Source organism: Littorina saxatilis, linkage group LG1 (assembly GCF_037325665.1).
Source record: "Littorina saxatilis isolate snail1 linkage group LG1, US_GU_Lsax_2.0, whole genome shotgun sequence".
Classification (NCBI taxonomy): domain Eukaryota; kingdom Metazoa; phylum Mollusca; class Gastropoda; order Littorinimorpha; family Littorinidae; genus Littorina; species Littorina saxatilis.
Window position 1 is genome coordinate 29,757,398 of NC_090245.1, and position 26,393 is coordinate 29,783,790.

Consider the following 26,393-nt stretch of genomic DNA (forward strand, 5'->3'; position numbering starts at 1 on the left):
CTACCCACCCTATTTTTGGTAGCCATGTTACCAGAAACATACAACTTGTTTTTGTTGGCCTTATAGACCAGAGTACGCAGCAGACTTGTGAACTAAGAATACACCCGTCTGTGCTGATAACAATCGCCACAGGTTGAGGTTCTCCTTTTACATTCTTGTGTGTCTAAGTCTTGTGTCATTTCTTGAGACGCTTTTCACCTCACGTCACCTTCTATTTTACAATCTTACTTGACATTGGAAGACTTCAACCACGTCTGTACTGTTTCAAGGTGAAGTAGGCTTTCCTAGTTGATTTGTATGTACCCCGTCATTAGGGCGAAAGTCGAACTACAGACACTCGAAGTCGTTCAATGAAAAAGGAAAACCACACTGGCGTATTCACCTTTTTATCTGACTGATCGGATAAATTAATTGTTAATGTGTGTGATGTGTGTGTGTGTGTGTGTGTGTGTGTGTGTGTGTGTGTGTGTGTGTGTGTGTGTGTGTGTGTGTGTGTTTTAAATCTGACACTGCCCCAAAACGTTTCTCGTTCTTGAAAAGGTTATTAACAAATTTGAAGCTTGGGACTTTCTTTGGGAGTCAGTTACTAGTTTAACTCAGCAGGGCAGGAACTTGTAAGCAACTTTGTCAGCATGCATTCCCCCGTTTTAGACCGCCCAGCACACAAAGTGACAGTATCTGCCATTATTTAATGGGCCTGTGGTTAGACTGAGGAGTGCTGCGAGATTGGTGTCAAATTGTCACCACATGCTTCACCATTCGCCATGCATGGTAATAAGGAATGAACAGTTCAGAGAGACGTTCCTTCGCTGTTGGAGACTGAGTGATTCAGGGTCTAGGTTCTGGAAGAAAAAGACAGGTACTTATAATGCTGTACCAATGTCCATGTCAGAAGCTTTCAAGATTTGTGTGCCATGATTTTTACTGTTGACGAACACCTTCACTTCAAACGCATGTTGTACTTTCAGGTAGTCTGGCATGTTTGAACGGTCTTTTCTTGATAGTAAGTTTGTTCTGAGCTACCAGTTTTAGAAATGACGGTTGCTTTGCCGATGTTCTTAGATATCTGCGAAGGGCAGTGTGTGTAACTTCATCAACGATTAGCAACTCTACCAAGCTTTTACAGACCCCTCTCCGTCCAAAGTTACGGTCAAATTCAGCCAGTTTTGGTCTTGCGATTCTCATTACGACTGATGTTTTCACAGCTGGTGGTGTGTTTAGCTTGTTCACTCTATCAACCTATACTAATCAACTCAGTGAACTATTTAGACGAGTATTTTCAGGATGGAGAAAGTTCTGTGTGATTCCCTCTTTTCAAAAAGAAAGATTTCCGAATACACAGTCATGTTATAACTGCTTTTGTAATTAACTACAAATCAGTGTAACGATACAAAATAGGTGAACCTGGTTCTTGAGTATGGTTTCGGGTACGAGGGTAGAAAGTTTTCTTGTTTCAATGAACGGGAAAGTTATTTGTTGAGCTGACGTGTGTAGAATGTCGATGAATAGACCGTGTGCTGTAAGTTACCAGTATAGCTTGCAGTGCAAACAAAGCTGAGAAAAGTAGGTGTCTCTAAGATTACATGTTTGCTGCTTACGTTTGAAGTATACGAGATTAATAGTGTTTAATTTTTCTAAAATAAACTAATAAGAAGGTTGGGAAAGTCCACGTGTGGTGCTTCTGGTTAAAAATAAGTGTGATTAATAATGTTTATGAAAAGATCGCTGTGAACCAAAATCGGATATAATGAAGTTTTATTGTTCGGTTATTCATATGTGCGTGACGCCTGATCGTCTTATCAAACTCGTGATGAGTGGCAAGGTGATGTGTGGTTGTGTTTTGCATTTCTCATCTTTACCTCACCATTAGAATCTCAGCAGGCAGACAGGTAAGGGCTGTTTTGACAAGTGTCTGGGTTGACTGCTTCATTTAGTGTGCTACCGTGTGGCAAGCAGACGTGTTTCTTCCAGCACACTGTCTTATCAACTCTCTCTCTCTCTCTCTCTCTCTCTCTCTCTCTCTCTCTCTCTCTCTCTCTCTCTCTCTCTCTCTCTCTCTCTCTCTCTCTCTCTCTCTCTCTCTCTCCCTCTCGTGTGAATCTTACCGTGTGAGTGTGTGTGTGTGTGTGTGTGTGTGTGTGTGTGTGTGTGTGTGTGTGTGTGAGAGAGAGAGAGAGAGAGAGAGAGAGAGAGAGAGAGAGAGAGAGAGAAATGAAATCCTTGATGAACGAAATTATTAACTATTTTCGTTTTAAAACCTTCTTCCCTTTATAACAATATTTTCTTAGATTTCTTTATTCATGAAGTCTGCAAGTTTCTCTAACTTTAAGGCTTCCTCTCTTTTTAAGATATATTTTTCACATTTTCTGAGGTCTTAAAACGGACAGGGATCACTGCACTAGATCTTTCGTGACCGAAATGATTATCTTAAAAACGAGAAGAAAGCTGCATGCATTCTGATGTGGTTGGTTTTGTGAATACAGCCATTTAGCCAAAAGACATGACAACTGTTCCCCCAAAGCTGGGTTGTTTCAGGACTGTGTCATACTTGTATTACACCTTTTTACATGAAAGTTCACATGGAAGTTCACAGTGGTGCGTCGTGTGCGTGTGTGCATTATTCCTGCAATCTGTTGCGTGCGACAAAGGGGATGATCGCTTTTGATACTCAGTGATGGTGACAGGACATCGGCACCATGTCGGGTCTCATCATTTTAGCTGTGGCATGAAACGCGCTGTGCGAATTAAAACAATCTGGCACGAAATTAGCCACACAATGAACCATCGTATGGCTAGCATTGATAGGAGGTTGTTAGTTCAAGAGCAAGCGCTATTCTTCGGCAGAATATCAGTTACGTGCGTATCATCGGCTGGTCAATCGGCATTGAACTTTGTTGCGCTGGTGAATGTTGGTGCTTTGGTGCGTGCTGATCAGTGTGTGATTACAGTTGTAGGGGTTGAACTCTCAAGGTAAAGAATCTTGGGTTTTGTTGCTTCATTGTTCAGTCTGTTTAATATTACTTGGCACTAGACCATCTTTACGATTCTGTTGGTTGAAAAACAAGAAAATAACTGTTCGAAGTGATTTCCTGACAGCAAGGTCTCGGAAGCATACATTATGATTGTAGGCCCGATAGTGATCGCAGTCTTTCCAATTTGTCCTAGGCGAGGATCATTGAGAGGGGGGGGGGGGGTGCAGCTTAGTACTAGGCCATCTTTTAGTTTCAAAGATATTCTACCCATACACAAAATCAGAAGAAAATAACGACGTCCATGACTGTGTTAGCTGGGCTTTGCGTGCACCTATTTCTTTGCTGTATTCCTTTTTTATTTTACTACACTGGACTGAATAAAACCGTGTAATCTCACAGTCTGTTCTGCTGGTCAACTGAAAGGACACTCAGAAGCAGATTACAGTAGGCGAAGAAGACATGACGATGATTTACGTGGACGTACGAGAGCTTCTTGTCGTCATGGGGCGGACTTCTCGACGATGGACATAATGATCACTTAGCGTGGTCGTACATCACTGATATATATAACTCAACTGTTGTCGTAGATCGTGGCCAGGGCTCTCAGTGATGATGTACGTTACGCTGAGTCAGGTATGATTATGATTAGGACAGGCCAGTTGTGATCGTGATTGAGGATGACACTTAATGAGGACAACGTTTGGTTTGAAAACATTTAAAATCGAGAACACGGTTACGAAGAAAAATGCCGAAAGTGTTTGTACACTGTCGTATCTTATGTTATGGTTTGGAGGGAACGATACTGCATGACTATGATACCCGATACAATGAGCAGGTTTTCTTTCTTTCTTTTCCAGTGTTTCCTTCTTGTCTTTGTTGCTAAATGGGGGTTTGGGATGTTAATTTTTTTTTATGTCTACAGCTGTCATTCTCTGTTCCATTCTTCCATTCTTCCTTTTGTGTCAGTCTGTGTGTGTGTGTGTGTGGGGGGGGGGGGGAGTGGGGGTCCTTTTGCTGTTGTTGTTTTTTTAAAATAATTGTTTTTGGTTGGATGTGTTTGGTTTCAGTTGCGTATTTCATTTTGCTGCTGTCCCTTACATTTCTAGAAGAAGAATCGTGTATTTTAACCAACAGTCAGCATATCCGCCTGCTTGTTGTCGGTATAGCTGTGAAAATTAAGGAGAAATCAAATGGATACATGTGTGCTCGTTTCAAGCTTGCGCGCGTGTTTTTTAATGCGAGAGCATAATTATGTGTGAGTTCATGTCTTTTGGTTTAGAAATGATTTATTCCACTTCATTTCATTCTTTATAATCCTATTGCTGGTCGCCTCCTCGCAAAGCGTAATCAGCCACCCGCACTTCTGGCAGAATGACCGAGGTCATTTACATACCACGGCGGTGAAACGGGTGTTGGACATGGATACCTTCTGTGAGTGAGGCATGACGTCAAGTGGCCGGCGTGAATTGGAACCTTTAGCCCGAGGATCACGAGTCCAATGCTCTACCAACTGACCAATCAGATCCTGTGGGTTTCCAACCCCTTGCAAATTTCTAAATCTGTATGTTGCTTGGGCGAAGGTCTTATTTCTTGGACAGGGTGTCAGTGTCTGGATAGGAGATAAGCCCAAAGGAAGCGCTGTGACGAACATGTCAACATGAAGCTAGCAGATAAGGACCAAGGATAATCAGCATCTATGACGGCTTACTAGTGCCAAAACCTGGGGTTACCCATTATCACGTGATAATTACTAATTAACGCTGTCAGTTACTGTTTTCACTCGTTAGTTACTCATTTTCACGGGATAATTAGTCATTTTCACGGGAAAATGACTAATTTTTAGTTTTGGCACTAGCAATCCGTCAGGAAGTGAGCCAAAACTAAAAATTAGTAATTAACAGGTGAAAGTTAGTTATTTTCCTGGGAAAATTAGTGATTAACACGTGAAAATGGTAATTATCAAGGGAAAATTACTAATTTTCCCTTGATAATTACAATTATGAGGTTTTGGCACTAGTAAGCCCTATGACGGCTTACTAGTGCCAAAACCTGGGGTTACCCATTATCAAGTGATAATTACTAATTAACGCGGTCAGTTACTGTTTTCTCCTGTTAGTTACTCATTTTCACGGGAAAATGACTAATTTTTAGTTTTGGCACTAGCAATCCGTCAGGAAGTGAGCCAAAACTAAAAATTAGTAATTAACAGGTAAAAGTTAGTAATTATTCCGGGAAAATTAGTAATTTTCCCGGGAAAATTAGTAATAAACACGTGAAAATGGTAATTATCAATGGAAAATTACTAATTTTCCCTTGATAATTACAATTATGAGGTTTTGGCACTAGTAAGCCGTCATACTATGCATTCTGACACAACCTCTGTTCTGAACGTGATACACACCTGCAACCAGCGCAGTGTCGTAGCTGAATCGCCTGACTAGCTAGGATAACTTAAACTGAGTTAAAATCTGTGCAGTAGGCTTAGGAGTGAATAGGGGTTCACTGCGTTGTTTGGCCAATGGGTTGAGGTCACGTTGGGTAAATTCGGTTCATTAGAGCTTATAAATAGGACCTCCACAGATAATGATACGGTGTGCTGACTTAGCCATGACCTCATATACCCACTGAGGACCCGCTGATAGAGAATGACAGCGGAAAGTAACGGGAAAGCGTTGGGCGTTGATGTTCCAGGGCAACGCGAAAAGCACTTGCTTAGACGAGAATGAGAAGCGTGGAAACGAAAGGAATGCTTACCACAGAACATGTTCTTTTGGAATAAACCGAGGAAATGAAGTGTGTGTGTGTGTGTGCGCGCGCGCGCGTGTGTGTGTGTGTGTGTGTGTTTGGAGTCGCTTTCATGCCTACATTAACAGTAGTGGTGTCAAGGTCTGGGATTTATTACCTGTTAAATGAGATCTCCCCGCGCAGCGATTGCACTGGCGGGTTGGGGGAGAAACGAGAAAGACATAAGGCGCTATTGACCAGCGTATAGCGACATGATGCCCCATTTTGTCTGTCCTGTTTCTTCCCGCTACTGTTTTTCTCCTGCTTTAATTTAAGATTCTCCCCCCTCCCCGCTTATTTTGTTGTTGTTTTTGTTTTGGGTTTTGTTCCCATAGGGTTAGCGCTGAAGCGTTTCCGTGATTAGTTTAGCAAACTGGTTTCTTCTTTTAGAATTTGTTCAATGGAATGGATGTCTGCGGGGCTGGGTTTGTTTAAATTTTCCTTCGTCCTTTGTGTCCCATACACCTGCTGTCGGGGGCCCGGAGGAAAAAACCTGAGGTCATATCTGATAATATGTTTCCGTGTCCAAGTTGTCCTCATAGCTCGTGGCCATCGAGTATTGTATTACATCAAAATAAACCGATTTATTTCACCTTATCACATCGACAGTTGCTGTGAGGGTTGGAGGGGTGTGTGTGAGGTTAGGTAGAGATCCTTTTCTTTCTTTCAGGTGTTTCCCTATCTGTAGCCCATGCGTTCTTGATACCTCAGTCATCTGATATGGCGTTGTCAATATGCAACCATTTTATAGGTAGAACAGTTGATCAATTGCGAACATTCGAATGCAGATGTTTTTCTCGTTGCTGACAAGACTTGACATGTTTTGTTGGATTGTTATTATGTGTACATACAAGTTTGAATATTGCACTTGACGATTTATGCCTATTCTTGAACCAACTTCTTAACACAGTATGAACAATTACAGGTGATAATGGTCCTTTACCCTACATCTCCAGAGGTTGTAAGTGCCCCCCTCTCCCTGTGATCATAGTTTGAGAAAGGATTTTTTTCCTCACAGGAACATTTTCCTTGTAGGGACATGAGTTGATGATACGCTAAAAAATTCTGCTGAGAATGTGAACAGACCTTTTATAATAGTTTAAACGGCGTTAGAACAAAGAACAGCTTGGTAGAAAGAAAAAAAGTGTGTTAATTGACATCATGTAACAAATAACTCGATTTTTACCTCGTTTTTATACAATCATTGGAGAGAGAAAAGAAAAAGAGTTCAAACATTACTCTAACGTAACTGCAGGCTTTATAGGTTGACGGCCAGTGTTGATACTGTAAACACAAACTGACCTTCTCACCTGGGAGGGCAATACAAGGAGGAGATACACGACCCTGGAACTTTCTCTGGCACCTGATTATTGCCCCTTTATCGCCACCCCGCTGCTACCATATCTGACCCCAATAATCGCAGGCATAGGCACGGGAATTTGCTTTTAAGAGAAAACTGTGTTTGCTTTAAGATGTGTGTGTGTGTGTGTGTGTGTGTGTGTGTGTGTGTGTGTGTGTGTGTGTGTGTGTGTGTGTGTGTGTGCGTGTGTCAGTACAATCCTAGCCCTGCAACTGAATTATGTAAAACGTAATAAATTCTCCTGGTGTAACTGTAAGCATTATTCATTGACTGAGTGCAATGAAACCACGCAACTCTCACATTCAAATCTCTACTGATTTTGCAAACTGCGCCTGTTACGTCAGTTGCATCAGCCTCAGAGCGCTCACACTTGGTACAATTTCGTGAAAACTCAACCCGCTTTGCGTTTCGTAAAAATCAACAGCGTCCAGAAACTGCATGTTGAATTTGAGCAAAGGAGAAATGAAATGTGCACACTCTTCGGCCACCTGCTGGCCCCTCTTTTCAGTTGTCAGGGTCTGGAATGTAGCTACCGAGGGACAAAGACTTGGCTACCGGGCGGGAGAAACAGACGGGGTGTTGAGGGAGGGTGGAGATAAGAGAATGTCTGAAATGAGAGAACGGCTTCTCCCAAAAATTTAACATTATTGTTTATGTTGTTTTGAGCACTGTCCAAGCCTATGAGGAGGGTCCCGAATTCCAAGGTCATCCTGTGCGATGTGGGGAAGGTCATCATCCGCGGCGGCGGCCTTCCATCTTTTTTTTCTGATGCATGTTTCCTTCGGGACCGTCACTGAATGGTGATGTTGGTTGGAGAACCTAACTTCAAAATCCTAGTTTATGGCGAGCTTAGTGTGGCGGGAGTGCCATATTTTGCTCTTACCGTCGTTAGTTCTCACCATTTCATTGTTCTTGATTGAAGTCCCTAGGATGGCGAGTGACGTGCCCAAGAACAAGATCTTCCTGTGCATTTGAGACAAGAGCTGCTTTAGTCTTCAGTGCCTCATCGTGTACCTAGTTTTTTGGATGCATTTTTGTTATGTCGCTCAGTATAGTAAGGATTGAGTGCCAAATACAAGATCATCCTATACATGAAGAGCGATTCATCCATGGTTCATCTCTTATATTTTTTACGCTATTGCCTTATACTTGAGGCGGATGGCGTTTGACGTGCCTAACCACAAGAGTACTCCGTACGCTGTGATGATGAGTTGCATATATTCGAGCTGCTTCCACTCTTTTCGTATCGTTAAAATGTGAATCGTCCTTTGCTTCAGGTCTCTGAGGATGGCGAGCGGGGTGCCCAACTACAAAATCATCCTGTGCGGAGAGTACGGCGTGGGCAAGAGCTCAATCTTCCGTCGCTTCCTCAACAACACCTTCACCACGGAGAACTCCAAGAAGTCCACAATCGGCCTCGACCAGTGCACCCGCCCCTTCACCATCGGCAAGGCAGAAGTCAAGGTCAGTGTTTCACTCACTGTCTTGTGTTTGTGTGTTGGGCCATGGGGGATGTGTGTGTGGGGGGATGTGTGTGTGTGTGTGTGACGGGGGGGGGGATGTGAGTGTGTTGGGGGATGTGAGTGTATGTGTGGGGTTGTGTGTGTGTGTTGGTTACACACACACACACACACACATACACACCAAAACTACGCATGAAATGGCTCCGTTTTACATTCAACACAGGAAAACATTTTCTAGGCATCACAGCTTCACTTTGTCTCCCCTTCATTCCCCCCTCCCACTCCCCGCCTCTCACCCCCCGCCTCTCACCCCAACACACCGGTCACACCTTTACACTCGCCTGTAATTAACTGATTATGAGTGCCGCAGCTCGTCAGCCGCTCATCAGTCATTGCCGACAGTTACACACACTCACGTAGGCCAGACTAGGTAGAGAGGGGAAAGGTGAGAGGAGATGAATTGACTCACCTTACAAAGTTACACTCCCTGACATTAGGGCTGGCAAGGCACGGAACCTACTTGTGCGTGAGGAGGATTATTAAAGTTGCACTGCACCCCAAGCACGAGTGTTTCCATTTGTCACAACGTTAGCACCATCTTGCTAATAAAATTGAGATTTAATGTAATATTCTGATATGGTTTTCACACAAAAACACAACTAAGTAGACCTAGTGAAAAAGATGTCTTGTGGAAAAACTCACAATTTTGGTGCGTATTTAGAATATCACACCTTGCTTCGTCAGTGACACAATTAGGGAAGTCTGCGATTAGAGAGTATACTAACTGCCTCGAACAAGCGCTGATTTAATTCGAACCGTCATTTCTTTCAGTTTGAAAGCTAGTCTAAAGAATTTATGTTATGCCAGTTCAAACGTAATCATTTATTTTTGCAACAACCAGTCGGGCCGCAGTAACCATTTTGCAAAACGGTCAAAAGAAATCAGCTGGGAACCTTGCCTGGTCAGTTGTATTTGCTAAATAAAAACAACTGTCACAGAGCTAAAGAAATGCATTTAGATGTCTGTGGGTCCTCCGTGGGCAATATCCCTTTGAGAAGAATGGAATGGCTCCAGATGTCAGTATTTGGGGGTAAATAACGGAAATGTTAGGGAACTCTGAGCACTGATTACACAGTTAACGCTGCACTGATAATGTAAATGAACGGTGTCGGGAATGAAGAGGGGGGGGGGGGGGGGCGAAGCCGCGATGCCAGATCCGCCTATCAGTGCAGCCATACCGTTATGAAAAACGTTAGTCACAACAAGATGTGCCGTGGCAAATCGTTCCTCGGCTCAGGGTAAATTACCCACTGATAAGTTGATAGTTGGCTCCGGCCGAGCACGTCATGATAGATCTATACAACAGTCGATTCTACGGCAAGACAGAGATAGAATCTTGTGTTAGCTAGTCAGTGACCAATATAGGAATTGTTTTATGATATTATCAGCATGTGTGTTGGTTGCCTGGTTGGCCGGTGATTAGTTTGTTTGCAGTGTGTTTGTTTTTTAAGCTCAGTCTGTCATTGACAGATCGGGGGAGGGGGGGTTGTCAGTTGGGGTTTGTCTCTGTTCCTTCTGTCTGCGTTGAGAAAAATTAGAAACAAATCTATGATGAATTCCTGAAAACCAGTACCCAATATCTGTGACCGAGACCATCTGTCTGGCTGAATGCACTACATGTACCTGTAACAAACCAACGCTTATAGGTTCTCGCACGTGCACTCTACCAGAAACTGAGGAGAATGATACGGCCTTTGACTCATAATTATATCGTCTCGATTGGCAGGGCACGCTCATTGCATGCTTACTATTACACGCCAATCTCGTGTGCATGGCCTATCAACAACTCGTCAACAATGATAGCGGAATACATTGCCGATTGACAGAATCACAACAAGCGCGTTCCGGGTTAAATCTGTCTGCTTTCCGTGTTGAGTCACTTTCCTTCCTGTCGCACGTGCAGTCCGGCAACAGCCAATAACAATCATCAACAAACCGGAACAGGGATTAGTGCTGTGCTAGATTATTTGCTTGCTATCAGATTTTTTTCTCTTTTCGATTCGTCGCCAGCAAGGCTGGACTGATTTAATAAGCTACGTGCAAGTATGGCAGTGTAGACTAGTTAATTGACGGGAGTAAACAGACACGAGAAGGATGTTCGTACACACAAGCATGTCAATATTGTGTGCTTCACTTTTGTTGGTGGTAAACCTTGAATAACTTCTTAAAGTAGTGGGAAATTCAGGGCTTACATCGCACACACACCTACACACACACACGTACACACACACAGACTGCGAGAGACTGAGAGAAGGGGGGGGGGGGTTATACTGTGCTTTGAGACTGTCGAAAACACATGTAGTAATTATCCCGTGAAAATGAGTAACTAACGAGTGAAAACAGTAACTGACAGCGTTAATTAGTAATTATCACGTGAAAACGGGTAACCCCAGGTTTTGGCACTAGTAAGCCGTCATAGCCGCCGAGTGTTGATTAATCAGTGACCATCAGTTCCTGGCAGTGGCAACATTCCCTCTTCCCAGCTGACAAAGGATTTCCTGCAATGTACCCAACAGTTGCTGCTGCTAGCAAAAACTTGAACTCGTCTCAAATGCCGGCTGTTAGCGGCCCTCCTGCTGAACAGAGAGAGAGCAAGAAAATACCCTTGAGCTAGATTAAAAGTGAGGTAGGCGGGGTAGGGGTGGGGGATATGGCATCGTGTCAGGAGAAAGGGGGGAAGCTAGAGGTACCTGACGAGCGGATTTTGTCAGACATGGACCTTACGAAGACTACAGGCACCAGACACTCCCAAAGTAGCTTCATGTTCATTGAATACGACAGTGTTGTCTATACGTGTGCTAAAAGGCAAACTGTTCGTGTGTCAGGCTCATGTAGTTAGATGGTATAAGTAGAAAACTCGACGTACCACAGAAAGCGAATTGATTCAACCGATTCTGGTGCACGAAATCACGTGTCTGTCTGTGTGCGTGTGTTAAACTTAGCCTCGAGGGATGGGTCGAACTTATTTGAATCTATTTGTGTGTGTGTGTGTGTGTGTGTGTGTGTGTGTGTGTGTGTGTGTGTTTTCTTACGTACTCGCATGCGCCCGTGGGGAGAGGGAGATATCGGACAGATTTTAACAACATCCTGGCACCTATCTCACACTGAACTATTGGTATTTGTGTGCAGCTGACGCTATGGGACACGGGCGGGATGGAACGCATGAGCTTCATCGGGTCCAGCTACTACCGCGGGGCCCACGCCGCCCTGCTCTGCTACAACAGCAACAACAAGGAGACCTTCTCCATTCTCTCCCAGTACATCCTCGACATCGTCATGAATGCCGAGGGCGCCAAGATTTTTCTCTGCGGAAACTTTGCCGACGGTGAGGGCAAGGACAAAGTGGAGGAGGCAGATATGGACACGTTCATGTCGGAGTGTGAAGACGTGTTGTCGGGCGTGTATGACGTGTCGTGCAAAGACAACTGGGGCTTGCAGGAGATGTTTGAGGACATGGCCAAAGTGTTGCACACTGACGCCATGAACAGGGCCACCATTCGCAGGGACTTGATACGACCTGGGGAGACCCCCGAGTTGGACGAAGAGACACAAGGGAAGAAACGGTGCTGCTGAGGAGTACAGTTGTGTCTTGGCTGTCAATGTGTGTGTGGTGTGTTGTCAGTGTGGAAAAGAGCAGGAAAATCTTGCCTTACATTTGTTACATTTGTGTGGAAAGAGGAGTCCAATATCAGACCAGAATGAATCTGCTGTGTGTACATCTGTTCTATGTTTGACAGGCAATCTTTTGTCCATTCATGGTTGGTTCTGTGAAGTGACCCATTATCAAAATTTGAACTTCTGTTGCGTGATCCATCATGTAACATGCGAGTGGTACCGTTGGGTTACCATATGATTATTCCATTCATGTTTGTGAATCTTCTTGTAAATAGTGAATGGAAGATCTGTGAGCTTCCCAACATAAACAGAAGAGTTCACGGAGGGGTGTACAGTGAAACTGAAGTTGAATGATGCAGATTTGCCAAATTTTCTACAGAAATGGCTTCGCTGATTTGAACACCTGTGTAAATAGTGTTGGAGGATTCTAGCTGCGGGAGATTGCAGAAGACTCCATGTGCTGTTTGTTTTCACATACTGATCAACTCACAACTCCTGTGAGGAACCGGGGATGCTGTCTTCCAGTGTGCATTTCAAGAGATAGAGTTAGATGGAAGAGAGCGTTTGGGTGTGTGTGTGTGTGTGCGCAAGGCCACATGCTTGGTTTAGTATTTTCCTTTGATTATGTCAAGAATCATTAACTGAATTTTTGTGTTCTCTTTTAAAACTTTGTCTTTACTTAACAGTCATATTCATAATTTGTATAATACCGAATTGATAATTTTTTAATAATTGAGGGCATTGTACTGCAATTGTTTTTTGTAGTACAATATGGTTTACCACCCGAACAATGTTATCATGAGCTGAAACAACTGTATGAATGTTAAGCAACAGAGTCAAGGTTACACAAGATAAGGATGCACAATTTTTAAGTAAAATTGATACATGAGAGAATATATATATATTTTTGGGTTTTATTTATTTAGTTGTGTGATTTTATTTTTTATTTTTTTGCGCGTGAAAATTTTGGATGGGACTTCTTCGATTTTGTCGCATTCAGTCATTTAGAAATTCAATAAGGCTTTTATTTGGATTTAGGCCCATAGGGCTCTGAAGCTAGCTGTGTTTTTTCACACTAGTACAAACATGGAGTACTGAAATTCTTAAACAGCTTAATTGTATTTGAAGTAATTTAGCCCCGTCAACTAGTGCACGCCCTGTAAAAATATTCGCCAAAGAGCATCAGAAACCTAACCCGAGTCAGATCACATTAAATTTTGATTAGCTTAATTTCAATTCAGATTGTTGATACGAGATTAGATTTGATTACATAAAATTCCACAAGATGATAATACGGTTTTAAGTTTTCTTCAACAGTGCACAAAGAAGCAGATGTGCCTGTTTGAAGGTTTTGCCACTTCACAATTTCTCAGGATTTGCTGTTAATTTGCTGTTAAACAATGTTTTGTTCACATAATTATGTGGAAGATTTTGAGTACAATCTCTATGAGCAGCATTATGGTTCAAGTGTACAATAGTCGGGTAACTTGTTCTGCTAACAAGAACATTTTAGTCACCCCTGTCCTCTACATTTTACCTTCCCATTTTAATACCGTTAATACTGTACAGCCAATATTTTTTTTGATTTTATAAGTTGATTTTTGTTTTAAACACAATCAGGAAGTTTATTTTAGTGCTAGTTGTTGTTTTGCTTGTTTTAGTTGGTTGGTTGTTGTTTTAGGGGTACAGGAAAAAAAAACTTTTTACATGTATATGACCTTAAACACGGGACCACAGTAGCATAATATACTGTAGTGATATTGCATACATCACCTCGTTGCCAACATGTTTGAGCTGCACTAATGTATGCTTTTGTTGCTTTCCATTATTTTTCTTATGTAGTTTTTGTTTTACCTTGTATCATTCATAAGGTATTTACAGCAACAGTGACATATTCAATGTTTGTATTTTATATTTAAAGTCAGCTTTGTCTGTTGTGAGCTGAAAGTGAAAATGGATTGTACTTGTTTCTACATAAAGCAATATATGTAAGATGGGCAAATGGTCACAGTTCTGCTTTTCATTTGTAGCTACTAAAAATAATGAGATGCACAACCTCGTACCTGAAATTGTTATGGCAGACTAATGTAGGTGTCAGTACTATCCCAGTGTTGCTCACAGGCCTCAGTCGCTCTTCAATCACTGACGCATACTTTATTTTTATTTGATGCATTTTTTTTTCCCCTGGCCTGTCGACCTTCGGATAGTTTCGACATGTAGCATGTCTTCTGACAAAACAATGTTTCTGTAGCCTCGGTAGCTCAGTTGGTAGAGCAACGGGGCTTGTGATCGGACGATCGCTGGTTCGAATTTGGGCCGGGACGGACATGGGTCAACTTTATGTGCAGACTCAGAGACGGAAGCCATGTCCCACCCCCATGTCACCACAGTGGCACGTAAAAGACCTTGGTCATTCTGCCATAAGTGCAGGTGGCTGAATACACCTAAACACGCAGACACCTGGGTAGCGCGACCCCGTTGCTGCTAGCTTTCCACTGGGAGGAAGCGACCCGAATTTCCCAGCGATGGGACAATAAATAAATGAAAATGAAAAAATGAAAAAATGAATGAAATATTTGCACCTATACATACATTGGAGACCCACTTTGACGGCCTCACAAATATAAGAGAATCAGGTCTTAAAATGTAGGGCGTCTTAAAATGTTAAATAAGGGTAAATTTACAGAGGTTGTGAACAGAAAATCTGAGAAAACAGGGGAGGGTCTTTACAAGGGGATTTCACTGTACAGTATTTTCCATCCAGATCCAGGTCCAACTAACCTATTGTCCTCCGAGTCTGCCAACAACACTGCTGTCCCAGTGTTATCCCGTTGCCAACTGTATTGTTATGGGCAGACCTGACTGAAATGGTAGTATAGTTAGTTAGTACTGTAGGCAATGTATACAGTGGGAATATACATGTGTAGCAGGAAAAAAAGAGTCTGGCCTCCCCCAGTTTCAGTATAGTTAGTTAGTACTGTAGGCAATGTATGTATACAGTGGGAATATACATGTGTAGCAGGAAAAAAAGAGTCTGGCCTCCCCCAGTTTCAGTATAGTTAGTTAGTACTGTAGGCAATGTATGTATACAGTGGGAATATACATGTGTAGCAGGAAAAAAAGAGTCTGGCCTCCCCCAGTTTCAGTATAGTTAGTTAGTACTGTAGGCAATGTATGTATACAGTGGGAATATACATGTGTAGCAGGAAAAAAAGAGTCTGGCCTCCCCCAGTTTCAGTATAGTTAGTTAGTACTGTAGGCAATGTATGTATACAGTGGGAATATACATGTGTAGCAGGGAAAAAAGAGTCTGGCCTCCCCCAGTTTCAGTAAAGCCTTGTCATCCACCCACCCCCCCCCCCCCCCCCTCACAACCAAGCCAAGCTTGGAGACTGGACTGATGGAGGGGGATTATGTTATTGTAAGTGGGTCACCAAAAGTAAAAAGGCAAGCGCTAAACAATGAATTCAGATCTGTGACAAAGTTTGCACCTCCAATAATTCAGTCTTTCGTTCAAATCTATAATTAAACAAAATAGCCTTGTGAAGTATGCAGCTGTTTTTATCCAAATTAGATTTTGAGTGTGGAAATTTACAGTGCAAAGGTTCATTAGCAATATGCTTCCTAAACTTGTTTTTGTGGAGCAGCTTGTAAATCTTGTCTTTACTATGTCATAGTTCAAAGATTTTCAGTTGTACAGAGCAGTCCACACTGTACATCGTGCAAAGTGTTAGCACATGCAACTTTTATTTAGAAAAAATGTAAAGAGATGAGACTCTACGAAAGTAAAAAAGGCAAAAAACAAGAGAGGGGAGAAAATGTTGGGCTATCTGTACATCATTTATATATATAATATGTATCGTGTGGAAACAGTTAATCACCTCAAGAATGGCCCTGGGGGCCCCGCAAACCATGGATTTCTGCACACAAAAACACGAAACAATCCCTACTATTTAAGAAGTACAGTATTACAGAAATACAGTAACTCTTGTTTAATAATCATGTTTGCATCCACCGATTGCATATTTGTTGTCATATGTGGAAGATATGTTTCAGTTACAGAAAATGAAAAAAAAGAAATCCAGCAGTGTCCTTTGTCCACAAGTGCCCTTTGTTTATATATATACTCACCACATGCAATGATACATAGAAAATAATGTATGTTCTCCTTTCGATATTCATGCTTGATGCCGATTGTTATGCAAGCTGTTATGATGCATTTAGTCTAGAACTAAGCGTACATAATTTACGATAATCATGTCTTCTGGAACAAACCATGGAAATAAAAATTGCAATACAAATTTGACATAAAAACTGCGGATGTATTTTTTTCTGTTGAATGGTGTTTTCAGCGAATGTGCATGGATTACCTTCAGATATGATTCGATAGCTGTAGAGCTAAGCTACTAGGTACTGCTGTTTATTAGGAGTCTATTTGTTCTGGTAAATATTAAACACTGCAAAACCAATGAATGGATTCCAACTGTGCTTGCAAAACACAAATGGTTTGTGGTGAAGATCTAGATACATAGCTCAGTTCGAAGAAAGTGTTTTGCTAACATTCAACTCAGACAGCTAAAAGGACCGACACAAACACACGCACTCGCACACACTCTTTCTCAGTCTGCCATGACAATGAAAAAGCTTGCATTTTTCTTCTTTATAGTAAGGCCAACAGGGGTAAAAAAAACCAAGGCAGTGAAAGTAATCAATCCGACATGAAAACTGCAGCAAAACTTCACAAAGACCATCACATGCTGCTGCCATTAAAAAGTTGTTTCCACTTACTGGGAAAACTGTTGGGTTTGAATATGCAGCCTACCCAATTAATATGCACTTATTCAAATCAGTTTCAACAGAAAAGAATTAATAAACCCAATGAAATGGATAACACTGACATAGTTCACAATTTTTGTCGTTTGTTAACAAAAAAGTGCAGTTGAAAGGGCACAGGGTGAGATTATGAAACAGATTATGAGAAGCATTTCCTGCTGCAATAGTGGTTACATCCTAACTGTACTTGATGTTATGTTTACACAGTAGAGTGAAACATTGCAGATCATCACACATGTGTGCAGGATGAACGTTGTGTCCTGAAAGCTTGATTTTTTCGTTCTATTTTACTTCCTGTTTTTAACCTACATGTACCTACATCAAAGATTTGATACAAAGTGAGCCCTGATAAACTATTTGCAGTACATGTAGAAATTCATCTGAAAAATGTGCATGACGAAAGAATATTAAATTTAACAACTGGGTTAGTAGTAAAAAATATTATAATACAAAGTAACATGTATTTACAAAGTAATCCCTCAAATGACTCAAATGACAAAAGACTACATCAACAAAAAGTACCATTCTCCTCAAGAGATTTAACCAAAGCTACCACAATGTACATGTGATGCACATTTCAGAAAATTGCTTGGCAAAATTCATGGCATTATGAACAGCACACTGCTTTGATATGTTGAGCAATGTCCATCTAATCGAAGATGTTTGGATATAACTCCGTCAGGATTTTGAACGGTCCGGTAGAGTAAGAGCCCCTTTTACGGGGTCAAGCTTTTCAAAACAAGGCGAAGGAAGTACCACGTTTCCGATCAGCTTTAATCTGCGATTCAGACGAACTACTAACTCGGATGTTTATCCTACATACGCGAGAGAGACCATCCGAGTCATAACAAAACCATACAGTTGGTATATCATGTAAACGAGGTCGTGTCAAACTAGTCTGGCAGGGACCTAATTTTCCACTGGTCATGACAACAAAGTCACCAAGACAAACGTCATACTGGGAACACTTTTGGGCTTGCTGTTTCTTCCTCTTTTGCTCACATTTCAATATTTAAAAAAACAACTCGTGTAAATCTGATATGATACAGCAAGCCATGTAATATCGCTCACAACATGTTTAGATCGAGGTCATGTGGGTTTGGCTTGAGGTCACATGCATTTAGTAAAACAGCGAACACTTCCAGTGTTCAGCAAGCATTCCGCGGCGATGCTGGGCTCCGATTGGCATATTTCCAAAAGAAAGTGTATCAGATTGAGAGCACGCTGCATAACCTACACATCAGAGCAAGTTGTTCGTCCAGATAGCAGGTTAAAGCCGATCGGCAGCGTGGTACTTGCTTCGATTGTTTTGAAAATCTTGGCCCCGTAAAATCTACCTTACGACTTAAAAATCCTGACAGTTTTTTTCCCAGAAAACTTCCATTGCTTATGCATAAGCCTCAGGGGAACAAGATCAACAGAAATGCTTGAATGATACACACATTTCTTCACAAAATTCTTTGAAGGTCGGTGGAATGGTGCATATGATCCTGGATAATATCAGCCATAATCAAACCAACCAGGCACACATAGAGATTGCGCATTTCTCCGAAAGAATTTATGAACTGTTCCACATTGCAATTGCCAATTATGCAAAAGTTTCAACAAGTATTTACATATATAGCACACATTACCTTTTCTCAAACACACATACTTGTACCATAACTGCAAATTAAACCGCAAGAACAAAGTTTCTAATTTCATCATGATTACGGCTAAGTCAGTTAGCAGGCACGTTTAAGAAACAAGCACTGAGCAAAAATACAATGTACTGTAATATAGTAAAAATCAACACGACTAATTACAATCGTACTGTTAATTCATGAGTGAACAAATGTAAATTTGTTTGTTTGTTTATTTGTTGCTTAACGTCCAGCCGACTACGCAGAGCCATATCAGGACGAGGAAGGGGGGGATGAAGGGGGCCACTTGTCAAGCGATTCCTGTTTACAAATGCACTAACCCATTACTTGTGTCCCAGCAGGCTTTAGTAAAACTAAATTAATACCTACTGGAAGATTACCAGTTTCCAGTATGTTAAAATAGGCTTAACCTATCTACTGCTGGACTTACATCAGAACACTAACAGATTAAACTATACATGAATCGCGAGACAAGCGGCAAGAGAAGAGATTTTTGGAAAAAATACAGGTGAATGAGCAAGAAGGCAGAAAAAAGAAAAGAATTCATGAAGAAAAAGAGAGCATGACAGGAAAGAGGAACCAAAAATCTACCTAACAGCAAACTAGAAAGCTCCTGCGGTTCCAAAAACAGGAGGGGCCTTTAATTTCATAACCGCAGTGCCCCACTGCGGGAACAAATGTAAATGGCAGTGACACATCTGCCCACATTTTTGAAGCAAAGAGTTGAACTGAATACAAAAGAGTGCAATCAGAAACCTGATTCAATTCTAAAATTTGATGCAAATGATGATTCATTCTGGAGAAAAAGTTTAATTGTAAATCATACCAAGTTGAATTCCTGCACAAGTTTCAAATACAAATTGTAAATATGAAAGAACTTTAAATTAAATTTCATCAAGATTAGGTTCTGATCCTTCGTTCCTACCACCAAGAAAAAGAAAAAAACAAGAGGGATCATTCAGTCATGAATGTGTAAAATATATTCCAAAAGAACCTTTCTTTCTTTCTTTATTTGGTGTTTAACGTCGTTTTCAACCACGAAGGTTATATCGCGACGGGGAAAGGGGGGAGATGGGATAGAGCCACTTGTCAATTGTTTCTTGTTCACAAAAGCACTAATCAAAAATTTGCTCCAGGGGCTTGCAACGTAGTACAATATATTACCTTACTGGGAGAATGCAAGTTTCCAGTGCAAAGGACTTAACATTTCTTACATACTGCTTGACTAAAATCTTTACAAAAATTGACTATATTCTATACAAGAAACACTTAACAAGGGTAAAAGGAGAAACAGAATCCATTAGTCGCCTCTTACGACATGCTGGGGAGCATCGGGTAAATTCTTCCCCCTAACCCGCGGGGGGTTCCAAAAGAACCATTTTCATACATGCTTATTTATAACTGTATATCACAAAACAAATGGTACACTATACAAGGAAAACATCACTGAAAATAATGTTTGAGCAATGAAAGGTTCATATGCCAATTTTCATTCAAACGTAAAAACCAGTACACTACTTTCCACTATCAGTGCATGTTTTTTTTACTGTGTGCTACATCTTGAAACTATTTCACAAATATAGGTATGAACATACCAAACAGTTCCCTTTGCACCAAATATTGTGATGTCCGAGTCTTTGCCCGCACATTAAGCAGCATAAAGGCTACATGTTGATTACAAATAAGCAGATACAGATGCAGCAATTACTACCAATGGAAATTTCATTTGGAATACACATGATTTCACTTAGAACAAACATACCTTTGATGAAACAATTGTGGCTTCACTTGGTATGAACCTAGGCTATTTTCATTTTAACTTGAAATAAATTTCTATTTTTGTGAACAAATTAAAAAGGCTCTATAAGGTTACAAATTCTTCAAGGCTTGTTCACAACTTTTCCTAGATCTCAATGATTGATGTATGCAATGTCAAACTTAAGTATAAACACAAAAGTATATAGAAAAGCATTTGGATAAACCTGGACAATGCTACTGCCATACCAGCCACACATAAAAGTAGTTACTAAGTTAGGGAACTGTTATAAAAATAATAAGCTTTTTGTCTCATGTTACATCAGATCCAGCACCATCTCTATCAATACAATCAACCTCTGTATAGCTGTATGATTAACTGTGTACAAAAATACAGTTAAAACATGGAAAATCCTAGAACCATGGGTGTTACTGGGAAAAATCAAAAAACCTGAAAGGCAGGGGTCCAGGGGCCGCTGAGGCCCCGGCGGGGCACAGGGGCAGCGCCCCGTTGGGGGGTTCAGGGGGGCGTTGCCCCCCTGAAGCTGAAGCAAATTTGCCAAAATGAAAGCATATAGTGGCCATTTCCAGCATTCTCACAGTCAGAAACCATACAAGAAGAAAAGAAGCAGAAACAAAAAAAGTCCACAAAAATAATACAAATGGGATACTTTACTGTCCCAATCAACCAAGCAAAATCACCGTCAATAATTCAAAAAAAAATTCTGGAGCATTCGAAAAATGTCTGACAAGAAACAAGGCATCCCGCGTTTTCTTGAGTTGAGTGGCATTATCAAAGCCACACACAAACACTGCTTCTGATCTGAGTCCTATAATGTATCCATGCGAGGCTTTTTGAAGAAGGAACGAATGTCTCCTGCACTCTGTAAAGCAGCACGTTTCCCCCCTTTCCCAACCATTCCCACCTCCACTTGTTTGTAACACCTTCCTCTAGTTTTTCAAGTTTAGAAGGATCGACATCATCACTGATGTAAGGCATTTTGATCGAGCAAAATGCTCAAGTTTGAAAGAAAGTTTCTGGACACCGACGAAACCAAATCATAATAAGCAAGATGGCGGCAAATCCTAGGGAGCGAACCGAGAAAGCACGCGAACCGGTGTCAAAAGTCGGATCGGAACCACTGCTCGTTATTTCAACTTAGCGAAACGAAACGGAAAATCGGAATTTCCGGCTTCAGATTTTTTCAAAAACCGGAAATCCGGCAAAAGCCGGAAGAGTAACACCCATGTAGAACACTGTACACCATTCAAATCTGTATGCTCCGGTTTGCCCTATCAAAACTACACTGTAGTCTCCCTTGTTATTATGTGCACACTGCTTCTCACCCTCTCATTAAACAGCATTCCAAACAGTATTTGTCCTTATTTACAATACTACCAAGACTTATCTGAAAAACTCAGTTGCTATGCAAAAACATGGCCACTTGATTATCTCCTTGCATTCCAAAACGCACAAGCCATGCAAAAGATGTAACAGGGCTGCTAGTGCCACTGCATGCCTCAATGATGACTGTTCTTGTAGCGGAAATAGTGTTACCAGGCAAGATGCGGCATTAAACTACTTGTCTCCATTCTGAGATGTGGAAGCATTGGGGTCAGAAAGGCTAGGACTGCTGCAGTTTGTGTCCTGTCGTCGTCGCATCCTGTACCTCCGGTCTGACCCAGACCCTCGGCTGTCTTCCCCGCTCTCTCCTTCCTCTTCCTCCTTCTTCCTCTCCTTGCTGGCTTTCTCGTCTTTCTCGTCTTCATTCTTCTCTTTGCTGGCTTTCTCGTCTTCATTCTTCTCTTTGCTGGCTTTCTCTGCCTTCTCTTTCTCCTTGTCTTTCTCTTCTTCTTTTTCTCCAGTCTTAACTTTGTCCCAATTCTTGCCTACCCCTTCAGCCGATGTTTCCTTTACACTACTGTCTTTCTTGACATCTCCCCTCACACTATTTTCTGCATGTTTTTTATCTGCTTGCTTGGTGGAGGCGTTTTCTGCTTTTTGCTGGTCTGTGTCCATGTCCTCCTCTCGTCTGTGTGAGTTTTGTGTTACTGGTTTTACATGCTGACGATCTTCTTTCGCTTCAATCGCCTTCGGGGCCGGACCTGGACTGGCGGCCTTGGAGTTGGACGAATCATCATCTGAAAACTGGCAACACAAAAAAATACTTTGTTAATTTAGCACTAGATACACAAACTGCAGTGAATGAAAATCACCTGTAATGATAGCGCTGAATGGATTATCACCTAAAAACATACTGCCGTAGAACCTTGAATATGCTCATTAGATATTTCCTACATTATCTATTTTTTTATGTCTGTAAAAATATACTGCGAATGCATGCACACACATACAGACCAATTGTTTCCTACTCAAATCAAGAGTCAACTTAAAATACTTGAAAATAAATTTACATACATGTATACACATATACACAAACAGGAAGTAGAGAAGGAAAGAACAGATAGCAAATCAGACAAAAAGTCCTGCAGGAATGAACAAAAGTGAAAAATGAAATGATACCGATAAGATGCAGGGTGTAATTACATCCGATTCATAAATAAGATGGCTCATTTTTTAAGAAAGAAAGAAACAGTTTAGTGAAGGAAAGAAATACTGACAGAAGGAAAAATAGAATCATATCGTGATTGAAAAAGATAATGAATGAAATTTGGATATATATGACACTGAAAAAAGTCAGAATGAACAAGGAAAACAGCACATGAATGTGCAACTTCCATGCACACAAGTCAGGCACAACCAAATATTACACTGCAAATGCACAGCACAACACCTGAAAACTGCAAATCATTATGTTCATCACAGTTAGTTACATTTGCAGCACATTACATGATTTAGATCTGTTTTAAAAGTTTGCACTAATACACATCTTTCTTTCTTTCTTTCTTTCTTTATTTGGTGTTTAACGTCGTTTTCAACCACGAAGGTTATATCGCGACGGGGAAAGGGGGGAGATGGGATAGAGCCACTTGTCAATTGTTTCTTGTTCACAAAAGCGCTAATCAAAAATTTGCTCCAGGGGCTTGCAACGTAGTACAATGTATTAACTGACACAGCTTCATCAGTCTGCCCCCCTTGCTGAAGTTGACGATCTGGTATCTCGGACACAGGATTGCATTGCGGACCTCAGTGATTGGATGTCTTTAAACAAACTCCAGTTAAATAGTGACAAAACCGAAGTTATGCTGGCCTGTCCCAAGAAATTTCTCAATCACCCTTCTCTTCCTGCCTCTCTCACTGTCAACGAACTACCTATCTCTTTCTCTCCGTCTGTCCGCAGCCTTGGCGTCACTCTCGATCCAACTCTCTCTTTCCAAAAACACATCTCTAACATCTGCAAGTCCGCCTATCTAGAGCTGCGCAAGATTAGTTCAGTCCGTCACTACCTCACCGCTGATGCAACCAAAACGTTAGTGTGTTCTTTAGTCCTCTCAAAGATAGATTATTGCAATTCTCTTCTGGCCGGTCTCCCTAAGTACCTTTTAGATAGACTTCAAAGGATCCAAAATAACGCTGCCCGCCTGGTCTTCAAATCTTCCAAGTATGAACACGCCACACCCCTTCTTCACTCTCTACACTGGCTGCCAATCACTAAAAGGATCGAATACAAACTCTCCTCTCTTTCTTTTGCCGTCGTTTCTGGTTCTGCCCCAGAATACTTGTCAGAACTCCTCAATCTCTACACCCCCTCTCGTCAGCTTCGCTCCGCCGCCGACACTCGACTCTTCCGACTCCCCACAGTGCAAACAAAAACATGTGGCGAGAGGTCCTTCGCCTATCAAGCCCCTGTGACCTGGAATAGATTACCACTGCCTCTCAGACACACAGATTCTCTCACTACATTCAAGACAAATCTCAAAACACACCTCTTTCAGCGCAAGTGATTTCCCCCCCAGCATCTCCCCACCCACCCCATCCCGCCCCACCTCACCCCCTACCTAGCGCCTAAAATAACGTGTATATATATTTTCTGCGCTTTGTGTCAGCACTGTGTGTGTGTGTGTAAATAGTACCGTTGACACGTTTTTATATAGAAGCCTACTGTGGTTCTTGTGCTTAGGCTGTGTATTGGACTGTCATTGTATGCCTGCATTATTAGTTGTCAGTAATTATTACATGTGCTGATTGTTCTCTTTGCCTGCGCGCGTATAGTATGTTGGTTATGTTTGGTCATAGTATGTTTGTTTATGTTTGGTCGTTATCTTGCCTGTGCGTGTATTGTATGTTTGGTCGCTTTCTTTGCCTGTGCATGTATAGTTTGTTGGTTATGTTTGGTCGGTTTCTTTGCCTGTGCGTGAATAGTATGCTTGGTCGATGTATGTATTGTAAAGCGCTAAGAGTAGACATTTTTCTAGAATAGCGCTATAAAAGTTTGCATTATTATTATTATTATTAACTTACTGGGAAAATGCAAGTTTCCAGTACAAAGGACTTAACATTTATTACATACTGCTTGACTAAAATCTTTACAAAAATTGACTATAGTCTATACAAGAAACACTTAACAAGGGTAAAAAGAGAAACAGAATCCGTTAGTCGCCTCTTACGACATGCTGGGGAGCATCGGGTAAATTCTTCCCCCTAACCCGCGGGGGGTACTAATACACATCCAACACCAAACTTTATGTGCAAATATACATTGTTATAACATCTACAACAGCTATCTAATTTCAGATTCTAATAGTGAAGCTCATAATCAAACAATATTTCCACATTTCAATAAATATGCAAAAATAACAAGCTCACAGGAGCCACGAAGAGTCACACATGACCAAACATCAACCACAAAACCTGAAGCAACCATAATTCTAGCTCGACTTCAGAGAAAGAGAAAGCAAGAAGGGGAATGGTAACTGAAAGCACTTCTGGACCCTTAAGGGTGTTGTTTATGCTAGGATTCATTCACTTCAGTAAATTTGCTTAAATGAGACCATACAAAACCCAGCAATTTTAGGAATTTTTTGGCAGTCACTTTTCCCCCACCAATTCATTTGAAATGACAGCAAAGTGTTCTGAGAGTTGAAATAAACTTGGGCATTTTGCCGACTGTCACCTGTAACCCCAAACTCAATCCTCGACCTGTAGCTTTTAGCATTTCGAACACATGTACATATGGCAAATTTTAGTTGATATTGTTCAATTTTGGCTTTAATTTAATTCTCAATATGACATTAGTAACGCAACTTGGTTAACAATTTTGTCTCCAAGTAAGTTATAGAAACTTCTATCAGAGCAACTGACACAATCCCTCATAAACATTCAGTGGTATATCTTCCAATCCCTCAAAAAATTATATAAACTTGAGAAAAAAAAACTATCACAAATCCTCAAAAGGGAGGGAGGGGCACAAACATCTTTTGGTAACTTCTTTCTCTTTCTCTGAGGCCAGTGCAAGCAAGGCAGGGTTGCTATGGAAACAGCAAGGTCACCTGTAGGGGTCAGTGCGCATAATGTTAGTCACGCCAGCCGAAGCGCCACACCCTCCACCGCTCTTTTCTAAGTGCTGTAGACCCACCAAGAGAGAGAAAGGCAACACACAAGAACAATGAATGACTTGAAGATATCACAATGTCAGAGCAAAGCAAATCTATTGTTTATCAGCCTTTCATTTACATATGAAAATGACCAGAATAAAGAGATGAAAAGATACAGAAAGATCAGCAATGGTAAATTCACAATATTTATCATTAATGAAATAAGCGCAGCAGAGCATCTACTTCTGCATTTTGAAGCAATGCATGTCACCACCAATACTTGACAAGAAAAGTGTAACTGTGTTAGGCCACAAAAAAAAAATCTGTTTACGGTAACCCTAGTTTTTAGGCCCGACCCTAATCTTTTTTTTGGATCGTCTGAAAAAACAAAAACAAACCGCATCCAAAATAG

The 26,393-nt window shown here is 41.3% G+C and overlaps 3 protein-coding genes across 10 annotated transcripts in view; 1 reads left to right on the forward strand and 2 right to left on the reverse strand.

The window, feature by feature from the left end:
• LOC138966549 (ras-related protein Rab-35-like) overlaps positions 1-16,571 on the forward strand; it is a 45,294-nt gene extending 28,723 nt beyond the window's left edge. For 4 of the 6 annotated variants that reach the window (XM_070338831.1, XM_070338848.1, XM_070338823.1 and 1 more), the window contains 2 exons: positions 8,394-8,580; positions 11,769-16,571. In XM_070338831.1, coding sequence (XP_070194932.1) covers positions 8,394-8,580; positions 11,769-12,212 — 631 coding nt within the window. In that variant the 3' untranslated portion in view covers positions 12,213-16,571. Of the gene's footprint in view, positions 1-718; positions 860-1,729; positions 1,890-8,393; positions 8,581-11,768 lie in introns of those variants that run through there. The other 2 variants (XM_070338852.1, XM_070338860.1) reach the window with 2 other exon arrangements.
• LOC138966679 (regulation of nuclear pre-mRNA domain-containing protein 1B-like) overlaps positions 1-26,393 on the reverse strand; it is a 183,023-nt gene that overhangs the window by 78,336 nt on the left and 78,294 nt on the right. The gene's annotated exons all lie outside the window — the stretch shown is intronic.
• The window catches only part of LOC138966534 (zinc finger protein 142-like), a 31,055-nt gene continuing 21,561 nt past the window's right edge, over positions 16,900-26,393 (reverse strand). For both annotated transcript variants that reach the window (XM_070338813.1, XM_070338803.1), the window contains one exon: positions 16,900-22,634. In XM_070338813.1, the coding sequence (XP_070194914.1) occupies positions 22,065-22,634 (570 nt within the window). In that variant the 3' untranslated portion in view covers positions 16,900-22,064. The remainder of the gene's footprint in view (positions 22,635-26,393) is intronic.